Below are 19432 nucleotides of genomic sequence, written 5' to 3' on the forward strand. Positions count from 1 at the left end.
TTATCAACACACTTAAAGAGTACTATTAGTCTGCTCTGTTAAAGAACAGATTTGAAGTATTTCCCAGTCCCCAAAGGGTTACAAATCAAATAAACCATCAACGGAGGATACATGACCACAGTTCAGAACAAGAGTTGTTCGGGAGCTTAAAGATGAGAAGGGAAGAACCTTCTGGTGACCCAGTTCTGGGGAATTCACTTACTGCACACTCAGAATTTGTTAACAAAATTCGTGCTCAGTGGTGTACCATGCGAAACTACACTTGCAGAGAGACAAATACCCTGAGACACTCACAAAATGAAAAGAAGAATCAACTTACAATCCACCAAATGTGCATTATGCTTCCTGCAAGTCAAATGATTTTTTTTTTAAACATGCAGTAAGAGACGTCCTTTTATATCAGGCACATTTTACTTGGTATGGGTGAATGTCTGCACTCTAAACACATCTCTTTATAAAGCTGCCTGAGGCGAAGGAGAAACAAAAATACATGCTAATGCCATCAGAGTCCAGAGGAATCAGCAACTTTCTTCACAATAACTTCAATGCTCTTGAGCAGGGAGAAGGATTCTCCTTTATCCATATTCAAAGCAGTCTCAAAGTACTTTGTGCTGAATGCTATACTCAGATCAGGAAAGAAATTCTTGTTCCCATCATTGCATGAATCCCTTAGAGGAGTCTGAGAAGCTGTCCTGAAATCCATCGTGCTCAGCACTGAGACTCCCACAGACTTCAAGGGGCCTTGTTTTCCCTCTCAACATGTGATGAAGAGAAAACAGGCCAGGGACTGTGGTGCCCCAGTGAGGCTGCAGCACCAGCCTGCCAAGAGAGGCCACCTCAGCGTACGAGCAGCAGGCCTCAGGCTTCTGCTCCAAGTGTCCATTCCAAGCAGTTTGTCTCCCCGCATTGCGGAGCATGCATCAGGAGACCTCCTGGCAAAACCACCTTTTCTATGTTTTGTGTTTCAGTCTGGGTGGTGGGAAAAACTCCTTTGTTTGAAACTGGAAGAACAAAATGCTCACCAGCACCAGTTAAAGACTGGGTGCAAAGCAAACAGGAGGAGGCACAAAGCATCTGAGCTCACCTTAGCAATGTCCTCAGGAAACGAGGCTGTGTCAGGCAGCTTTTATATCACCGTGCAGCAGCAAACATGTCTCTCAAGCATCCATGTGTAACTTTCACAAGATGACCATAGCATCTCCCCTGAAATCCTGAGAGCTACAGCATACAAAGAAAGGATGTTCCCTAGTAATTTGTACCAATAACTCATAACATAATGATACTCTGTATCTGAATTATTTAGCAATAAACTACCGGTCTTTCTGACCATCCAGAAACTAAACCACAGCAGAAGTACTCTATGCTTCTTAGTTTTCCCTGTTTTTATCCTGACCTCTAACAGAATTTAGCTCATGCCATAGGATTTCCAATTGAGATCTTCAGTTTCGTAACAGTTCAAATTAAGATGAAACAAGTCAAAGAGCTTCCAAAATGAACTCACTAGCTGCTCAGCTAGGACATTATGCTTTAAATCCTGTGACTTCACTTGTATGCACATTAAAATTTTTTTTTTCCCTCATATTTTTGTTATTCTGTAGCTCTATTCCTCAGGTAAAGTCCTCCAGTATCTCTCAGGCTCTTACCAAGCCTCCACAAATACAGTATCTACATTTTGTAATACAAAACACATTTATCAACACAGCATGTGTCTCTGATGTCAGAAAGGGATATTCATTCCCCTTTACAAAAAGGCAGCTGATGTGCAAAGGTGCCCTCCGTCCTGCTGGGGCTCACACAAACATCCTCATCAGAGCGCAAGACTCAATTCCCTGCCTCCCAAACAACACACCAGTGCCCTAACCACTGAACCTCTTGCTACTTCTAGCCAGTGCAACCAGACACAAATTAACTAAAACCAAAGACTGTGTGAAAAGGTAAGCAAGCACTGGTTTCACATTACAATGAAAATGTCTTTACCATGCTGTGAAAACTGATGAGGTGTTAAAGCAGAATGTTAAGTCATTGGGCACAACATCTTGCTAAGACACCTTTGTTGTTAAACTCTGTTCACATTTCTCAAAAAAAAAAAAACTTTTTTGTTTAGCATGTTGTTCTTGGTTTTAAAATAGAAGCACTTGGAGTATTCAGGCCATAGCTGCACATTGCCAATAGAAATGCAGAAGAAATGATTAGAACTTTGAAGAGAACTGGAGTAAAGGCTATTCTCTCACAAAACCGAACACAAAGATGTCTTTACTGGCAGTCACCATAAGTATTTTGTAAAATCTGCTTAAAAACAGACCTCCTATAGTATAATGAAAACAGAAAGCATTGTGTACAACCCAACATCAGGTTGCTGTTTGTCTGAAATGTTGTAACTTCTCTGTAACACCTGCAATATCAGAGCACATTTGTAATATCAGAGCACATTTTAGCTATGAAGAGACAAAGTCACTGTCCTCAGTCACAGTAGAGGGAAAGATGAGAGTTGGAGAAATGACAACACAGAGCGGCCACAGTATCTGTTTCTCTGAGCAGCAGCCCTGGCACCTCCTGCGGCAGTGCAAAGATCAGGGACTGCTGGGCAATGGCCATGCAATGCATTCCTTCATCTCTCCTCTGCTCTGTCCTCTTTCCCAAAGGTACGAAGTTGATGCCTGGCACGATTTTACTCTCAGAGAGGACGGAAAGGAAGAGAGGAGATGAAATGCATCAAAAGAAGAATGGGGTAATGACGACAGAAGGCAAGGCTGGAGATAAATGGAGAGGGAAGATGCCCAAACCCTGGATATGGGAAAGCAGCACATTACAAGATGGGGTGGACAGAGCCCCTAACATGGAGGAAAGGGCTGCTGGGAAGTCTGAGAGATGGAGAAACACCAGGAGGGCTGGAGAGTGCAAGACCTGGTAGTTTCTCCCCATGCAGAGACGAGCAGCCTCCCCTGGGACAGAGCCCAGCAACTATTTCACCAGGCACAGCAATGGCTCTGCTTAAAAAATACGAAGAAAAGAAAAGCAATTATCTGATTCAACAGCAACTGCAAGAGTATTTGGAGCATCTGGTAGTTCTGGACTAAATTCGTATCAGAGTCAATACTGGATTAACATAGTTTACAAGCTGTGTAAGACAAGCTTTTCCATTTTCCAAAGAAGGCTCTTTTTTTATCAGGAAAATTTATCTTCAGTTAAGCATTCACACTTTGCATGTGTTTTCAATTTAGGGATTATTTGCAAAACACTGGATAGGAAGAGAATGCAGGCTTACCAGTACCAATCTTAATCCTAGAAACAAAAGAGCAGTTGTCACGATGCCACCGAGGCTTCTCAGAAGTTTGAGGTTAAGCATTTGCTTAAAATGCCTTATAAAATCAGACCCAGTGCACTTAAAACTCTGCAAGATCAATCCATTGCTAATCTGCTAAACACATGTGCAAGCTTTGTCTGTAGTCATGTAAGCGTAAAAATCCACACTGCTCTAGAGAGAATTATTCCTGTAATAAATAGATGCATCACAAAACTTTCACAGCTTCCCTGCCCTCAGTCTTTAATCCATTTTCCCTAGAAACAAGTTAACAATCCAAACCACAGGAAAGTTTCTAATAGCTGCTATTTTAAACTTCCAAGAGAAAAAAGAATCGCTTTCCTTTCAATTGCTGAATTCTCCTTTCAAAAATAAAACTCATTTTTAGCCTACTAGAGCTGATACCATTATTATCCTTCATTTTCTCTTCTGCTTTTGAGACAAATAAGCAGAATAAATCACACTGTTCTTGCTGAAGTTGTGAGCTGATTTGTATAAAAGGCATGGCCACTCCACAGCATTATTTTCTTGTACAGCAGATTACGGTGTTCTGACCACTACAGCCCAGTCAACAGTTGGCCAAGTGGGCTTTCCCTGACATCTCTTTCCTGACCATCTGGAGTTAAATTAGAGCTCATCAACATGCTTAAATTGTTCAGATTGTTATAATACACATTACCTACACAGCTACCATTTCTTTGTCTGTTTTCTCAGTTTTAGGGAGTCCCTTGGAAGGGGGCTCCCTTGGTTTCAGCTCCAGAATCTCCCAGTTTTCCAAGCAAAGCATTCACCACTCCGTCCCCATAATACAGAGCCATGACAGCTTTACTCTTCCTAAGTATCAATTCCATCCCAAATTCACACTGGTCAAATCCATCTGAACATGATCCAAGTTGGTGTTTAACCAGTTTGCGTGGAAGCCCACCGCTACCCTCCCAAACCTGCATCTCATGCCTCCTCACTGATTTTTCAGCCTGTTCCAAATGGTGCAGCAGCAGGCATGCAGACCAGCTGCTAAGCCTTTCCTAAAGTTTACAGATTAGCTCCTCCCTACAGAAAGAGCAGAGAGAAAAAAAAAAAAAAACACTCAAACCCTCCACATTATCTTTTAGAGGCTCCCCTAAAATAAAAGTGAATCCTGAAAGAAAACCAGCTTAAGACAGACCTTCACTCTGAAGAATTTACCTGAAACATTTTCTAAATATAAAGAGTACAGCTGTTGAACAGGGAAGATGCAACCGTTTCAAGATAATCAGTTTCTTCAACAGCAGCTCATCTGGTATCTTGTACAAGAGAAAGATGAAGTGCTTTCGTCCAATTCCCTCACAGCGCTGCCCAGCTACAGCTTGTCACTCGGAGCAAAGCAAGAGCCAGAACAGAGATACCCTACCTTATTTAGCCAGACGCAGTGCCCGTGAATGTCCCAGCTATACTCCATGCTGCTTGCAGCTATCTTCATGCACGTAAGGATGCGAGTGACCGTGGAAGGCAGCCTAGGCGGGGAGCAGCAGCCCCGGCACTGCGGGAGTCCGCTGCACCAAGTGGTGCCGTCAGGGCTCCTCCGAACCGTGATGGAGAGGTTAAACGAGGGCAGGTCTTCTCTTCTCACCAAGGATGGAGGAGAAGGTGGCACCGGGGTGGGAGATGTGGAAGCGGAGCGCGGCACAGCAGCAGCGCTCCTCAGGCGGAGCGAGCAGCTTCTCTGGGAATTAACACATCAAAGCCCGGGAAGCTCAACCCTTCGTCTTGCAACCAGAGCCTGCCCAGCTCCACCACGCTGGCAGGGACCACCTGCCTGTGGGATAAACAGGAGGGAGTTTGCTTTTCTTAATAGGTTGTTAATTGGAGAAGCTGGAAGAACACGTGTAATTCACACAGGTGCCAAGGAAAAGAGGAAGGAAAAAGTTGACTAAATGGTCCCAGATCTCACCAGTGCCTTGTCTCAATTTATGTTGTACTTCAGAACACATAAAATGCCACAGTAACGACCAACATTCATCTCAGCGTTTCAGTTCCAATTTAACCAGTATCATCATCAGCATAACAAATCCTTACTATTTTTGACCACAGAGCCTAGCTCGCTGAGTCCCATGATTATCTAAAAAAGCACAGCTTTTATTATGAAGAAGAAACATTTACAACTAATGTTGACAGATAAAAACAAAAAAAAAATCTCAAAAACATGATGCTGAATAATCCAGAAGAAAAAAAAGAAGAGCAGAAGGGGCACAGAACCCACACTTTTTAAGCCAGAGGGATGCATTTTGGATTCCGAATCGTGATTTTTGAATGCTCTGCCATCAGGGCTGCCCTGTGCTCCACTGCAGGACCACCCAGGTTGTTCTCACTGTTGATAAACTCATCTGCAATGCATGAATACGCCAAGCCAAGATGTGCTGTTAATGAACTCGTATCACCTTCAAATATTAAAAACACAGCAGTCTGGATGATCACTTTTAGCAAGAAGCAGGGTCCTGCATTTCAATTAGCTCTCTCACGAACAAAAAGTATTACTGGGAGGCTGTTTGTAGTGGCAGACTGAGAGAATATCACAGGACTCCTTTCATATGGTAACTAGAGGAGAGATCTCAAACAGGTGTTTGGTTGTAAAACTTGTGTGCCACACATTACCATAAGGACCTTTTGATAGCTGAAGTCAACATAAGCACAAGCTGAGCCAAATGAATGTACTATATGCCCACACTAAGACAACAAAACAACAAACTCTGGTTTGAAGACAACATTTTTTTCCATGAATAAAAAATATGAGATGACTTCTGGCTAACCAAACTGCTTCCACAACTTGGGAATTGCTTTGTCTTCCAAATAGGCTAATGTATCTCTGGAAGATTACAAGCTATGTTTATCCAGACAGGAAAACTCCTCTCAGAAATGTAATACCCCCTTGTATTAACTCTCATTACTCCTTGCCACTCTTGGGAAGAATTAACTCATTGAAAAAGTGTTAAAATCTGAGGCTGGTCTGTCAGAGGACACTCTGGATTACACAAGACACTAGGGAACCACAGCTCACACTATCATCTTCAGATGAGCTGAAAACATTCTTTGAGAAATCTTTGAAGGCCGTTAAGTGTCTTTTATTTTAATGCTCTCATATTCAACTTAGAATGCTACAGAAAGTCACTTCTGAAGCTAAAACCACAATTGCACTTGTTGCTATGGATTGTGGTGAATTTTAAAGAAAAAGTATTATCCCAGCTCTGCAGTTCAAGGAGCACTTAATTTAAAGAGGAGATGGCACACCCTATGAACTCTAACAGGACATATATAAATGTTCAGATGAGGAGCTTGAAGAAGCTGGCTGTTAGGTTTGGGAAGGGACTGTCCATCCGCACATAACCCTTTACTCTCCTTTTTAACAAGACCCAGTTGGTTTCTTCTTTCTGAGAAGGTTGTTTCATAAGTAGTATTAAAAAAAAAGTCAAGAAAAACAACAACCAGAAATAAAAATGTCTCTTGTTTATTTAATCTGAAGAGAAAGTGGAGCAACATTCATGACTAGAAGCAAGATTTTTGAGAATTATTCTTCAAGAGATGGATCTGTCAACTTCTAGTTGCTGGAACTTTCAGCAACCCCAAAACAATGGGGTTGCCTTGGTCTTGCAAAAGGCAGAATTTCAATTAAGATAGTCTTGTTACTGGTAATGACATTACAGATTACTCACATATCTACATTCAAACCAGAAGCTTCACATCCAGAGTACAGCACATGTTTTATTAAAGCACACATCATAATGTATTATGCATTTCTGTTGATCAGAAGAAATCTGAAAAGCCCCAAGACTTTGCAATAGTTGTGAGATCTGGCTACGGATTTCACAGCTGGTCCCCAGAGAAAGCACACAGTCCCAACACTTCAGACCTTAGAAAAGGCTTCAGTCCCTTTCCAGACTTTGAGCAAATGGCCTAATTTCTAGTTTTAATCACAGCATTCATCTGCCATCCATTTGCACATAGAGACGTGTGCATGGTGTCCTGGTTCCAGTTAGGACAGAGTTAATTTTTCCTCATAGTAGCTGGTAGGGTGCTATGTTTTGGATTAGGATGAGAAGAGCGCTGATAACATGCTGATGTTTTAATTGTTGCAGAGCAGTGTTTACACCAGGCCAAGGACTTTTCGGCTTCTCGCTCTGTCCTGCCAGCGAGCAGGCTAGGGGTGCAGCAGGAGCTGGGAGGGGACAGACCCAGGACAGCTGACCCAAACTGGCCAAAGGGGTATTCCATACCATCTGACATCATGCTAAACAATATATAGGGGTGGCTAGCCGGGGTGGGGGGCCGGCTGCTCGGGGATAGGCTGGGCATCGGTCAGTGGGTGGTGAGCAATTGCATTGTGCATCACTTGTTTCTTACACATTATTATTATTAATACTATTATCATTATCACTATTATTATTATTATTGTTATTATTATATTCCTGTCTTAATAAACTGTCTTTATCTCAACTCACCGGCTTCACTTTCCCGTTTCTCTCCCCCATCCCAGAGAGGGAGGGGGTAGGGTGAGCGAACAGCTGTGTGGTGTTTAGCTGCCAGCCAGGTTAAACCACAGCACATGGTTTCGGCAACACAAAGATATTTTTTTAGCTGTAGATGGACAACTGGAAATGTTGCAGTTACACCAGCTTATCTGTGCAAGACAAAGCTGCATTTGCAACTTCTCTGAAACTCCTCAGTGGGAACCATCTGATCACTCCTTATGGAAACGCTCTGCCAGATGTCCAGGCACTGTACGTGTGCTCTGGTGTCACGTGGTCATCTGGCATTCACCATTTAAAAAAAGCAGGATAAGGCACTTTAACTCTTTACTGCTTTTTGAGTGCTTGCACAGACTTCTCTAATAACTGTCATGCACACTGTGAGGAGCAGAAATCGGTCACTAAGTGGCACAGGGACACAAGGCAGCCCATTCAGACACGGTGAAATTGAATCCTCTGCCCTATTTTACAGAAGTGAGCAACTCTGGGAGACTGCTGCCGGACCCTTTTCCCAACTAGGGCATCAGCGGTTTCCCTTTGGAGGCCAGGAGAGGATTTTTCTCTTGTGACACACTGTTTGGCAGTAGCAAACACTATTTTTGTTTTCCTCTGAGACAGAGGAGACTTGGTTACGGCTTCAGCTGGGACATAACGCACCAGTTCTAGTGGATTTGAATAGCCTGGTGGATGCAACTTCATGCGTGGAGGATTAAACCAATTCACACAAGGGAGGTGTTTTCCTGTCCACCATAAGGATCGGCATCATTGCAGAAAGCCTTCCTGTAAATCATCAGGGCACTTCACCTAAAACCTGCCCTACTCATATAGGGACCGGTGACACTGGTGGCATCTGTAAATCCCCCACTCTTCACCTGCAGCACAGTACAAAGCCTAACTTCCAGTCTTTCCTACTAGGAGTTATAAGGAGGCCAGAGAGTATGGGGGAATAATTTGAGGCAGTCTGAGGAGAAACATGTATGGAATAGCTATCTCTGCTATCTTTTGCAGAATCGTTTTCAGTGCTCAGGTGGCACTAAGCTGAACAGCACAACAGAGCCCTTTCTCTTCCAGATTCAGCTCACTGCTACAATGAAAACCATCGCTGCCTCATTGCTACATGGCGATCCATGTCAAAGGGGTCTGAAGGATACTATTCCAGCTCCTAACAGCCAGGCATTCCTAAATCACACATTTGCTGCCCCACAGGGCAATGACTGACCTTCACCTCACTAAGCTCAGCAGACACTGCAGCCTCAAGCCAGGCTGTTGGGCTCCTTTACTCTAGAATAACGTGGTAGATCAGCATTGCTCAGTGTAGACTACCAATAACTATGCACCCCATGGGAAGAAGTTAATTTTCCAAGGCTGCTTATGTGGCATACGAGCACTTATTTTTCAAGGCCATACTTGCATGAAAGCTGTTAAGTCCTTCGATTTTTGCTCCACACAGAGCAGAGACTAGTTACAGCGACGTTCACTGCTGTATGTTACAGGGTAAGGAAACGCTGATGCTAGCAAGATCTTTGCATTTTTTAAGGATCTGATTTGAATGTCATTCCTGTCTCCTCCTGATCTTAATGTTTACTGCCACACCAACAGCAGGGGTGAGATCTAAGTCGCATGGGAGTCAGTGGAAAAGCTCCCATGTGTTTCACTAAGTTTAAGGCATTTTCAGATGAGTAGTTCAGAGCAAAATAAAAATTATTTAAAAAAAAAGAAAACACCAACAAACAGAGCACTCTCCCCTCAAACCCTGCCATAAGAGCTGCACAAGCAAGCCAAGCCATGTTAACCCAGGTCCCCACTTCTTCCCAGGGCGCTGTGCCCAGCCTGTGTGCCGCTAGATGGCACGTCAGGTCACGCCAAGCCAACTGCAGCCTGACACCTGGTAGTGCTCCTAGGGCGCAGGTTTTGCAGCAACAGTGCTGGCAGGGCACTGGGGCCCCTCACAGAAGCAGTGTGCTGGGCTGTGGTGTTGCATGCTGTAGCTGAACACCAAGATGAAACTGTTTATCAAGAGAAAAATGCATCCTGTAGTATCAGCTGTAGCTCCACGGTGACCAAACCCTTTCTGAGGGGAGGTGTGATGTCCACAGGACGGGACCAGGTGACGGGTGGCTTCTCATCCTGATAGCCACTGGCTGTAGCAATGCATTGGGTGCAACATGGAGCCACCACGGTATGCCTGTCCAGTGTCAGACCTGTGTTCAACAGACCTGGCAACCCTCATTTCAGCAGTATGGCATCACCTTGGCCAACACCTTGGTGTGTCAGAGGAGGGGACGGACCAGGACACTGCCATAGACAGGTTTGGCAATATCTGCAGAAGCACACGACTTCAGCTGTTGTAACAGCCACAGACTGACTTAAACCCTGAAATACAGCCTACAGAAATAAACCTTGATTTCCCATTAGAGCTTCACTGAAATTTGTGCACACACAGGCCTCCACAGCAAGGCAAAGTGCCACAAACCACGAGCACAAGGTCTCCTCGTTGGCCCTGTAAAGAAGACACCAATCATAGGGCACCCGAAGGCCACACCAGTGGGTGCTTCAAAAATGCTGCCATATAACTCACCTCCTGATAAATACAACATTTTATTTCCCAGAGTAGTCTTCAGTAGCCTCCACTTTTGAATAATATTTGATTTTTGGAAAAAACAAGGCTTGGGGAAAGAACACCCTTATCAGGTATCTTTAAAACAGGGATAACAGAAACTAGTAGATCCAAAACAGAACCTTGAAACCAAACCATATTTCAATTTTAAAGGGATGCTGAGCATATACACCACTCAATCTGTTATAAACCAGGTAAGGAAGTCCAATGGCAACCATAAAAAAATACGCTGCTAAATATGCTTTTTAGTGAGAAGTTCATATTGAGAACTTTCTTTTTCCATTTAGGTGTCTGACTCCTACAAAAATGTCTTTCCCCAACCCTCTGAGTTGGAACTCCAGTTATTGAAAAACTACTGCTCACTAAAATGAGGCACAGTATACATCAAAGAAAGTGAAGGCCAACCTGTTGCACAAAGTATTTAGGCAACAGCTCTTCTGAGACCCCACAGCAGCATCTCCAAATAAAACTCTGTACCTTTGGTTCTTTGAAACCAACCTTAAAGGTTTCAAAGGCCCTGCATAAAACACAGGTGAAACAAGGCAAGACCATACCATTTGACTTTGGAGCCATTCAATCAGAACCTCTGCCGTCGAGTCCGGGACCTGGCAGCGCAGCCCCTCTCTCTCGTCTGCTTCCATCATCTCCAGCAAGCCCCGCAAGTCCTCCACCAGGTGCAGTGCCCGCAGGCCCCCCATGAAGGGGGAAGTGGGGGACTGGCAGTCAAAAATGCCATTGGAGTATTCCAGCGCCTTTGAACCTGCATTGAACAAAACCACAGGGAGTAAGGCACAGGGCAAGCAGGTAGGACAGGCAGCCACAGGAGATGGGCAGCAAGGATTAGAAATGTCATGTGGCGTTTGCTACTGGTGCGAATTGATCTCAACCAATCTTGGCACTGGTGCTGCATCCTGCCCCCTCCCTCCCCACACAGCACCCTACAATAGGGTAAGCCCTTGCTGACGTATGTTTGGAATTCCACCACCTCTGGCAGTTTTAGTGGACAGGAGGTGGGCTGATCTGACAGAAAATGCATGTGCCGTAACAGCACCTAAGAGGTTGTGGCATGGGCTGGGCTCCCACTCCCAAGGATACATTGGAGGCTGAAACTACTGTGGAGGGAACAGGCTCATGCAGTAATGCTTTGAGTCACCCTTTGGGGATTGCATGACCCAAGTCAGACACCAATGATTTCCACAGGAAATAATGCTCAGCACTTTTCATGCAGAAATATGTTACTCTGCTCCAATGCACTGTTTTTTAATTTATTTTTTTAAGAACATAGAGATATATGGAGACAAACAAAAAGCCTAAATCACTTCTACAATGCAAAAATAAATTAAATTAAAGCCCAACAGTTTGACATGGTAGCACTGACACCTGCATGTTAATAAAGAAAAAAAACTCTTATTTGCATAAACTCACAGTATTTATGTTTGACCTATATTAAAAGTTGCTATACGTTAAGTAAGGAAGGAAACTACAAATTCAGGATTAAGGCTGATTTCAATCAACCCAGCTAATTCCAACTAGAATTTCACCATGCTGATTTGTGACCTTAATACTGTAATGCCTCAGCACAATGAGACATCTTTATGACAGAGCATCAGCTTTTGTGCTGTCAACTTTTGGAAACTACAGAGCTATGCCATACATGCCCTGCCATGAACCTTCGTTCATCTCATCTGGGAAGCCAAAAAAAATAAAAATGCAGGCATAATTCCCTTGGAAAAAAAAATGAAGAGAAAAATCCCCACAAAAGCATAAGACATGTTCAGAGACATGGTTAAAGCCTGTGGTGACTTAAACATCCCAATATCACATTTTATTTTTGTTTTAAACCTCATCCTGCTATAACCAACTTAGGCTCTTGGAAACACAGATGCATGATCTGATCCAAGCACCAGTATCTACTTATGGAAATTTCTGAAGTCACAGCTTATATGTATTTTTAGAGATCATTATGATCCATCTGAATCCACTTTACATGCATGCCTGCTAAGTGTCCTTAATATCTTTGGAAAAAGGGCAGAGAGAAATTGTTGTTCAAGCAAAGCATAGACCGTATGTCCTTTTTTTCCCCTCCCCTAAGGGAAATTATTTTAAATGGAACTATTAAAGACTTTATAACTGTGTTGCTACCCTTGCAGAATATTTTTCAGTTTGGGTAGCTGTTTGCATAGCTCTGTTGGAATAGGATTAAACTATTAACTTTTTACTGCTTTGCTCCTCTGTTGTGCACTTACTTTATTTTCTAACTCACTAGACTCAACTTAAAAAGCGGAAGTTGTATAATTTGTGATCCTTCTCCTTAGTCCACTTAAAATTTACAGGTACTTATAAAAAGCACTAATATTAAAGGCAGGTCCAAATGAAATGCTTACACCCAGAGCATTCCAATTTCGAAAAAAGGAAAAATCAATTCCTGTTTTAACTCTTCCAAGTTGAAGGAAAGCCAGAATAGCTGGTATTAGCCAACCTGTCTCTTCTGCCACGCAGCAGCTCTTTAAACACACTCATGCTGGTTTGAAACATGCCTCATCATTGGCTTTCATGGTGCTGCGGGCACCAGCTGAACTGCATCACTCAGCCATTTTGAGCAGCATTTTGATTGAGGGTGGGAGAAGAACTACAATCCATTTAGCTGTGTCTGTGTGTGAGAGTCCGTGCAACCCTCCACTCTATTTGTAATCTCTAAGCCATAAGGGAAGACGCCAAACACAATAACCAGCATATTACCTCCTCAGCCTGAAACTCTGCCTTCTGGGTATGAAAAAGGAGGACTGAAACAGTTAAATGAATAAGCAGCCCCGAGCATTTACCTGCTATAATGCCATCCATCTGCTCCAAAGCCGCAGCAAGCATGTCACTTGCATCACTCATCATCTTCTCTCTTCTTAGGGATGATCACCGGCTACACCATAAGGAACAATAAAACAGTTGTGAGTTGGATCCAGAGCCTCAAGTCTGCAATTCAATCTGCAAAAGAAAGTTTAATTTCACTGCATGTTGTCTGAATTCAGACACCACCATTGCTGGACCAGCAACAAAACTGAGGCCCTTTGCTGATCACAAGACTGGGAGATGTTCATCACCAGTCATGAAATGGCATTTTGAAGAATCAAAGCACCAGCTTAATGACCCAGGGCCTACTTTTGGTCAGCTTGTGGCCTGCAGGCCCATGCCACTGATGAGGCATCCTACAGAGCATTTCAGAAATCGCAGATGGCACTTCAGAGAGCCACACACAGAAGACATAGGCCTTCTAATGCTAACAGGAAGCAGCAACTCAGCAATAAACCAAGTGTCTCTCCGTTGAATTTTTGCTCCCTGTGAATTTTAGGGTATGGAAGAACAGAAGTCTGACTGCTCGCCCAAGTTCTGGATATCTGACAATCCAGAAGTCCTGGCTGCGCAGCCATTTGCCTATAGGCAGGGTAGCTCAAATGCCCAAGTCTCGAAGGAAACTGCATGTGTGCACGGACCATCCCCCTGAAGACATCGTTTCCACCTTAGCAGAGACTCACACCACAACGCTGCATCTGATCTCACTCCAAAGCTCCTGAAGGCCAGATCTGGTCCCTGGAGAAGTATTTCCAGTAGAGACTGGAAAAGCTAGCCTGCCCAAGGCACTGCCTGCGTGGGTGAACTAGCAGAGCCAACATCCCAGTGGGATCCATGAAGAGAGTGCTATTATGAGTTAAGCACGTGCTTAGGTACTCGGCTGAGCTGTGGCTGCAGAGGGCAGAGGCGCAGCAGATCCTTCCCACACAGCACAACCGACACATGAGCCCCTGAAAAAAACCAGATTGCCATGGCTTTCAACTGGGACAGGCGAGACTACTTCTGCTTTAAATACAGTTAACAGGAACAAAGCTAAACAAACACCAGGAAGGAAAACTTGCTTTAACCTTTTGCATACCCTGCCATTTGGTTTTTGTATTAGGCCACACTGCTGCTGACATTTGCCCCAACATAAGCAATTGAGAAAGTTGTTCACAGGATCTCTGGCATAAGTCCTGGAACAGAGCCTACTAAAACATCAGAAATACATGTTATAAATTACTACGCATCAGAAATACATGCTATAAACTGAATTTTCCCTCCTATGAGTCACCTAATTGGTCTGACCCAGATGAGAGATATCTTACTGGAGGCTGCCAGCTAGCTTTGCTGAAATGCTAACCCTGAAATATCAGCAAACATTTCATCTTCTAGATCAAAACTTTTATTACATAAAGCAGGTCCAAACACTAAGATAATTTTTGAATGACAGCACAGACTAATGTACTTTTGGCAAATGCCTTGCTCTATTATTTAGTTGCCAGAGTTACAAAAGCCAAAAGAACTTCAAAAAGTGAAAGCACCTGGAAGTGAAGGTGTTGCAAAACTTTACAAATGTGGTAGCACCACAATTGGCAACTTCCAACCTTCAAAGAGGCAGACCCTGATTTTAAAAAACTTAAAGCAGGAGAATGCCTGCATAATATGCAGCTCCTGCAAGATATTTCATCCAGTGTCTCTATGTCTGATAAAAAAAAAAAGAGTAGCAAACTCAGTTTTTGAAAAGGCATTCACCTGGACAATTCTGAAGACAGTCTTGTCCTTTCTCTTTTAGGATTTCCTAGCTCTGATAACCAGGTCCTGCTAAAACATAGCAAATATGGTCATTTATGAATGTAGAATGTGAACAACCGATGTTGGATTTCTCTCTGAAGGCAAAGAGCACAAAGAGAAGCCCAAGACTGCTGCTGCCCCAGACAAAACACTGATTCCTTGCAGCTCTAAGTGGAAAAGGACCAACATCACAGGGCACCCACAAACTCGCAACAGCCTATTAATAAATGGGAATTGGGAGTGCCCACGATCCCACCAATGTGCATAAATACCTGAGGGCGGGTAGTAAATACCTGGGAGGTAGTAAAGAAGACAGAGAGGCTCTTCTCTGTGGTGTCCAGTAACAGGACAAGAGGTGATGGGCACAAATAAAAACACAGGAAATTCCTCTGAAACATTTTAGCTGCAGGCTCAAAATGTGATAAGGAACAGAGTGCTCCCTTGTTGTATCACATCTGCTCACAGCACACCCCTTGTTTCTCACCTTGTATTTAGGAAAAAAATTAACTGGGGGCAAGGAACTGCTAATTTACACTTCCACAATAAAGGCATGGTTCAGAGAAAAAAAAAGTCACCCTCTACACTTCATCCAGGCACAGTCACCCCTCCTGTTTCCACATCCTTGCTTTTCCTAAACAAAGGTTGTCTGTGGTTATCAAAAATCCTTAAGACAGCTGTACTGAGGAGAGCCACAGTGGCAAACAGTGGCACGTACAGCACCCAGGAGGCCTCCAGCATTCACCCCACTGTCACCTGGCCCTACCTCCAAGGCAGGCGAGATGTCTGCCCATGCAAGGCTTCCTCCCCTGCTACAACAAAAGCAGCCACGCCACCACGAGCAACAGGGAGAAATTTTAAGATAAAATTTGGTGAAGCAAGACCATGAAATCACACTGCTCTCAAAAAGTCTTCCACCATTTGTGGAGGGTATTTTAGCAGCCAGAACGAGGCCACAGCTGAGAAACTTCGAGGCAAAAGAAAAAAGAAAAGAACAGAAAGCCCCTAACCCAAACAGCTGGAGATGACGCAACAAGATCCCATTTCCCCAGCTATTTGGTCCTAAAAGTGGTCATTGAAAGCTAGCCTGGAATGGCACATCCTGCTCTGGCCACCTTCCCAGCACAGTACATCACATCTAGTAAAACCACTGCGACGGAAAAATATATTGAAGGCATTCTTCCCCAGTAAGGGCAGAGAATCACTTTTATCCTTTGCACACCATCACCAGCATGCAGGGAGCAGATGGGCAGGGAGGAAATCAAAAGACCTCATACACCAGCAGACTAAAGAACCAAAGTGCACAGAACAAGAAAAGACAACAAACTGCAGGAGGAAGAGCATAGAAAGGGGAGGTGTGGAGGGAGTCAAAGAAGTGCAATTATTAGACAGAAGTCATAATTCAGCAGCCTTTTGTGGAGTATAGGAAAGGACAATACTGAAACACCAGTGGATTAATCAATGCACCTGCAGAAGGGAACCAACTTCACAAAGCTTAAGAGTAGCCCATGCTGAACATTAACAGAACTAACCTTTCCTGTTAAATATTTTCCTTTCTTTGCTTTGCTTTTTATGACTCTGGTCTAATAGAAATAAAACCTAGCAGAAAACGCAAGGATTTCTTTTTCCTTTTATTTGCAGTGACTAAAGAAAACCACAGAGTCAGATATGAGTGAAAATCCATCTTAAAGAAGTACACTGGAGTTCCTTAAGAAAATAAGGAATAGCTAATATTTCAGATGATTAGCAGTTTCAATTCCTTTCATTCACAAAAGCAAGAAGAAACAAAAAGACAAATCCCTTTAACATAGGTAGATCTATGACACAGCAGATGAACAAGAAACCACGGTGCACACAGAAACAGGGAGGCAGACATGAAATCTACCCCTGGCAGAATGCCACTGAGAACACACCTGGAAGGAAAGCACTGACAGTGCCCTGACAGACCATTTAAAATAAGTTTCCCCTTGCTTTTCAAGAAAATAAAGACTTACCTTCCTTATTCCTTCAGTGCATACACAACCAGTGCTAGCTGGGGCAGGGGGGCTGTTCAGGTGTTTTTCTAAAGAAGCAGATCCCTCTTCTAGAGCTCACAGCTGAATACCTTGCTCATGCTGACAAGAATGAGCACTGCTTCAACGAGGCTGTATTTACAATCCACCATTAAACAAAACAAAACAACACCAAAACAAACAAACAAAAAAACACAACAACATACAAATGCAGTTATCTCCACTACCAGTTGCAATCAATCTTGTCGCTATCTGACACCTCTATTGCATCCCTGGCTGTTAGAGAGATGACGTTATTTGGTCTTACTTGTTTAATGTTCTCTCCTCTGGTCCTGATACACCATCCTGGTTGCTAGGGCTATGCTGTTCACTTTTCAGTAGGTGGAGATTTTTTATTTTTATTTTTAAATGACATACAAACCCTCTGGCTACAGCGCTAGCGAAGATATATTCCAAATGACTTACAGAGGAAACAAAAAACTGCCCTGCAAATAAATCCAAGGAAAGCTATAAAAACAAAGGGCTTACGAGCCCTGTGAATGGGAACTGCAGTCTGCTGGATTCAAACAGAAAGCTGCCTGAATATGGATTTCAGAATCAGATATGTAATGAAGATTGCAGACCTTAAAAAAAAGTGCTTTAACATTTTATGTATGTAGGAAATTATTGTTTCCCCACCCAGGGGCTCCCTCTTTCTGAGATCAAACAATACAACCTGAGCCATCAGGGACAGCATATCCAAGCCCAGGATCCTCTAAAATTATTTTTTAAGAGCTGAGGAGAATCAGCTGCATCCCAGCAGGTCCAAAAGCTGCAAGGACACACAGTGCACCAATTGCATCCTCTCCAGGGAAGGGTAAGGTCTGGCCTTTTCATCCCACTCACCCTCGTCTGTACGCACACACACTGCAAACATTCAACAGTTGGAAACAAAGCATCAGCTACAGATTATTCTTATGAAATGATACAATAAGATGGATGACTTGAGTTTCCCAGCTCTCCCAGTGCTACGTAACAGTCTTTAAAATTGGAAATTTTGATACATGGAAATGGAACATCTTGATTAGGGTTTGTTTCTGACAGCTATAGAAAATAAAAAAAGAACCCCGAGGACTAGGCTATTCTCCTAGGAGTCTGCCACAAGAATGCAATAAAAAAGTCCACAAATTACAGCCATCTTTTATGGGGAGGGTGAGGAGGGAGAGAAACTGTACTGCAGCAGAACCAAGATCCCTAATTTCACTTTGCTGTAAAAATTAATGTCAATTAATCTCACTCCTGCATCTAAGAGATGACTGTGCGAGAGGTCTGAAGCATCTTCTGGATTTGCCTCTCCTACTTCGCAACACAAAACCAATACAACCGTAGCAATTAATTTCTACAAGGTGAGGCTCTATTCCATAAAAAACAACTGTCACTTCACACACACAATCACACCTATTTGTGCTTTTACTCGCTGGGCAGAAGAGAAACATGAACACAGAGAGACTTATTTGCAAAAAACATTTAAATAATTAGTAAAAATTGCCTCAAATGAATTTGATCTAAATCTCTGGCATAATTTCTCATGGGATGTTTTGAATATATTCAACTATAGTGCAATCTGTCAGTAGCAAATTAACACTTAATAATGAATATACTCAGCTAATTTACAAAAGGGGTCATTAACATTTCTGTTAAAAATACGACTGTTTTATATGTTCCAGGACTGGAAAAAAATTAAAAAGAAAATGGATCCTGTCAAATACACTGCTCTGATGTTTTACAAGAAAACAAGAGATGAAGTTTAAAAAGTAAAATATGAAAATGCTGTAAATAGCTTATCAGGAACACTGTGGAGAAGAATCTTAACGTGAGGCAGGGACAAGAAAGTAGTTATGCCCCAGATTCATTCAAAGACATGTTCCAAGCTGTGTTACAACCTGTGCCCGGAGCAGGAATAACAGAAGACAATCACATCCCCTATGCTGTGTCAAACATACAAAATGACAAGAAGCTCTCGGAGACTGCAGATCGCCTGCCAGGAGGTTGCTGGCAGCAAACCCTGTGGTCTCACCTGGGCACATGGCGTGGGGACACCTCCCCGACAGCTCTTCCTGTGCCACCCAACAGTGCGTTCCCGTCCCATCATTCTGGTTGCCCACAGCCTCCCTTACAAATCACAAAAACCTATCCACACACCACAGCTGGGAACAGCAGAGCACCTCTCGAATTGTCCCTCTCTGTGATAACCGAGCAGTCACTATGCACCGTCCAAAGCTAGAAGGCCTGGTGAGAATGGACACGTCCCCCACGTTCCCTTGGACATACAAGGAAGCTGCTTCATTTCAGGAGGGCTACGAGAAGCCCCATCCCCAGAGCACTTCTGTGCTGTGCAGGTGACAGAGCA

General features: G+C 43.4%; 1 protein-coding gene across 38 annotated transcripts in view; it reads right to left on the minus strand.

The window, feature by feature from the left end:
- Window positions 1-19432, minus strand: part of PPFIBP1 (PPFIA binding protein 1) — a 110992-nt gene that overhangs the window by 41121 nt on the left and 50439 nt on the right. For 21 of the 38 annotated variants that reach the window (XM_083812793.1, XM_083812801.1, XM_083812823.1 and 18 more), the window contains 2 exons: window positions 13240-13396; window positions 10972-11177 (listed from right to left, as the gene is read on the minus strand). In XM_083812793.1, coding sequence (XP_083668919.1) covers window positions 10972-11177; window positions 13240-13303 — 270 coding nt within the window. In that variant the 5' untranslated portion in view covers window positions 13304-13396. Of the gene's footprint in view, window positions 1-1084; window positions 1231-4691; window positions 5097-10971; window positions 11178-13239; window positions 13397-17025; window positions 17313-19432 lie in introns of those variants that run through there. The other 17 variants (XM_083812792.1, XM_083812803.1, XM_083812799.1 and 14 more) reach the window with 4 other exon arrangements.

The sequence above is a fragment of the Anser anser genome, assembly GCF_964211835.1.
Source record: "Anser anser genome assembly, chromosome: 1".
In the NCBI taxonomy this organism is placed as follows: Eukaryota; Metazoa; Chordata; class Aves; order Anseriformes; family Anatidae; genus Anser; species Anser anser.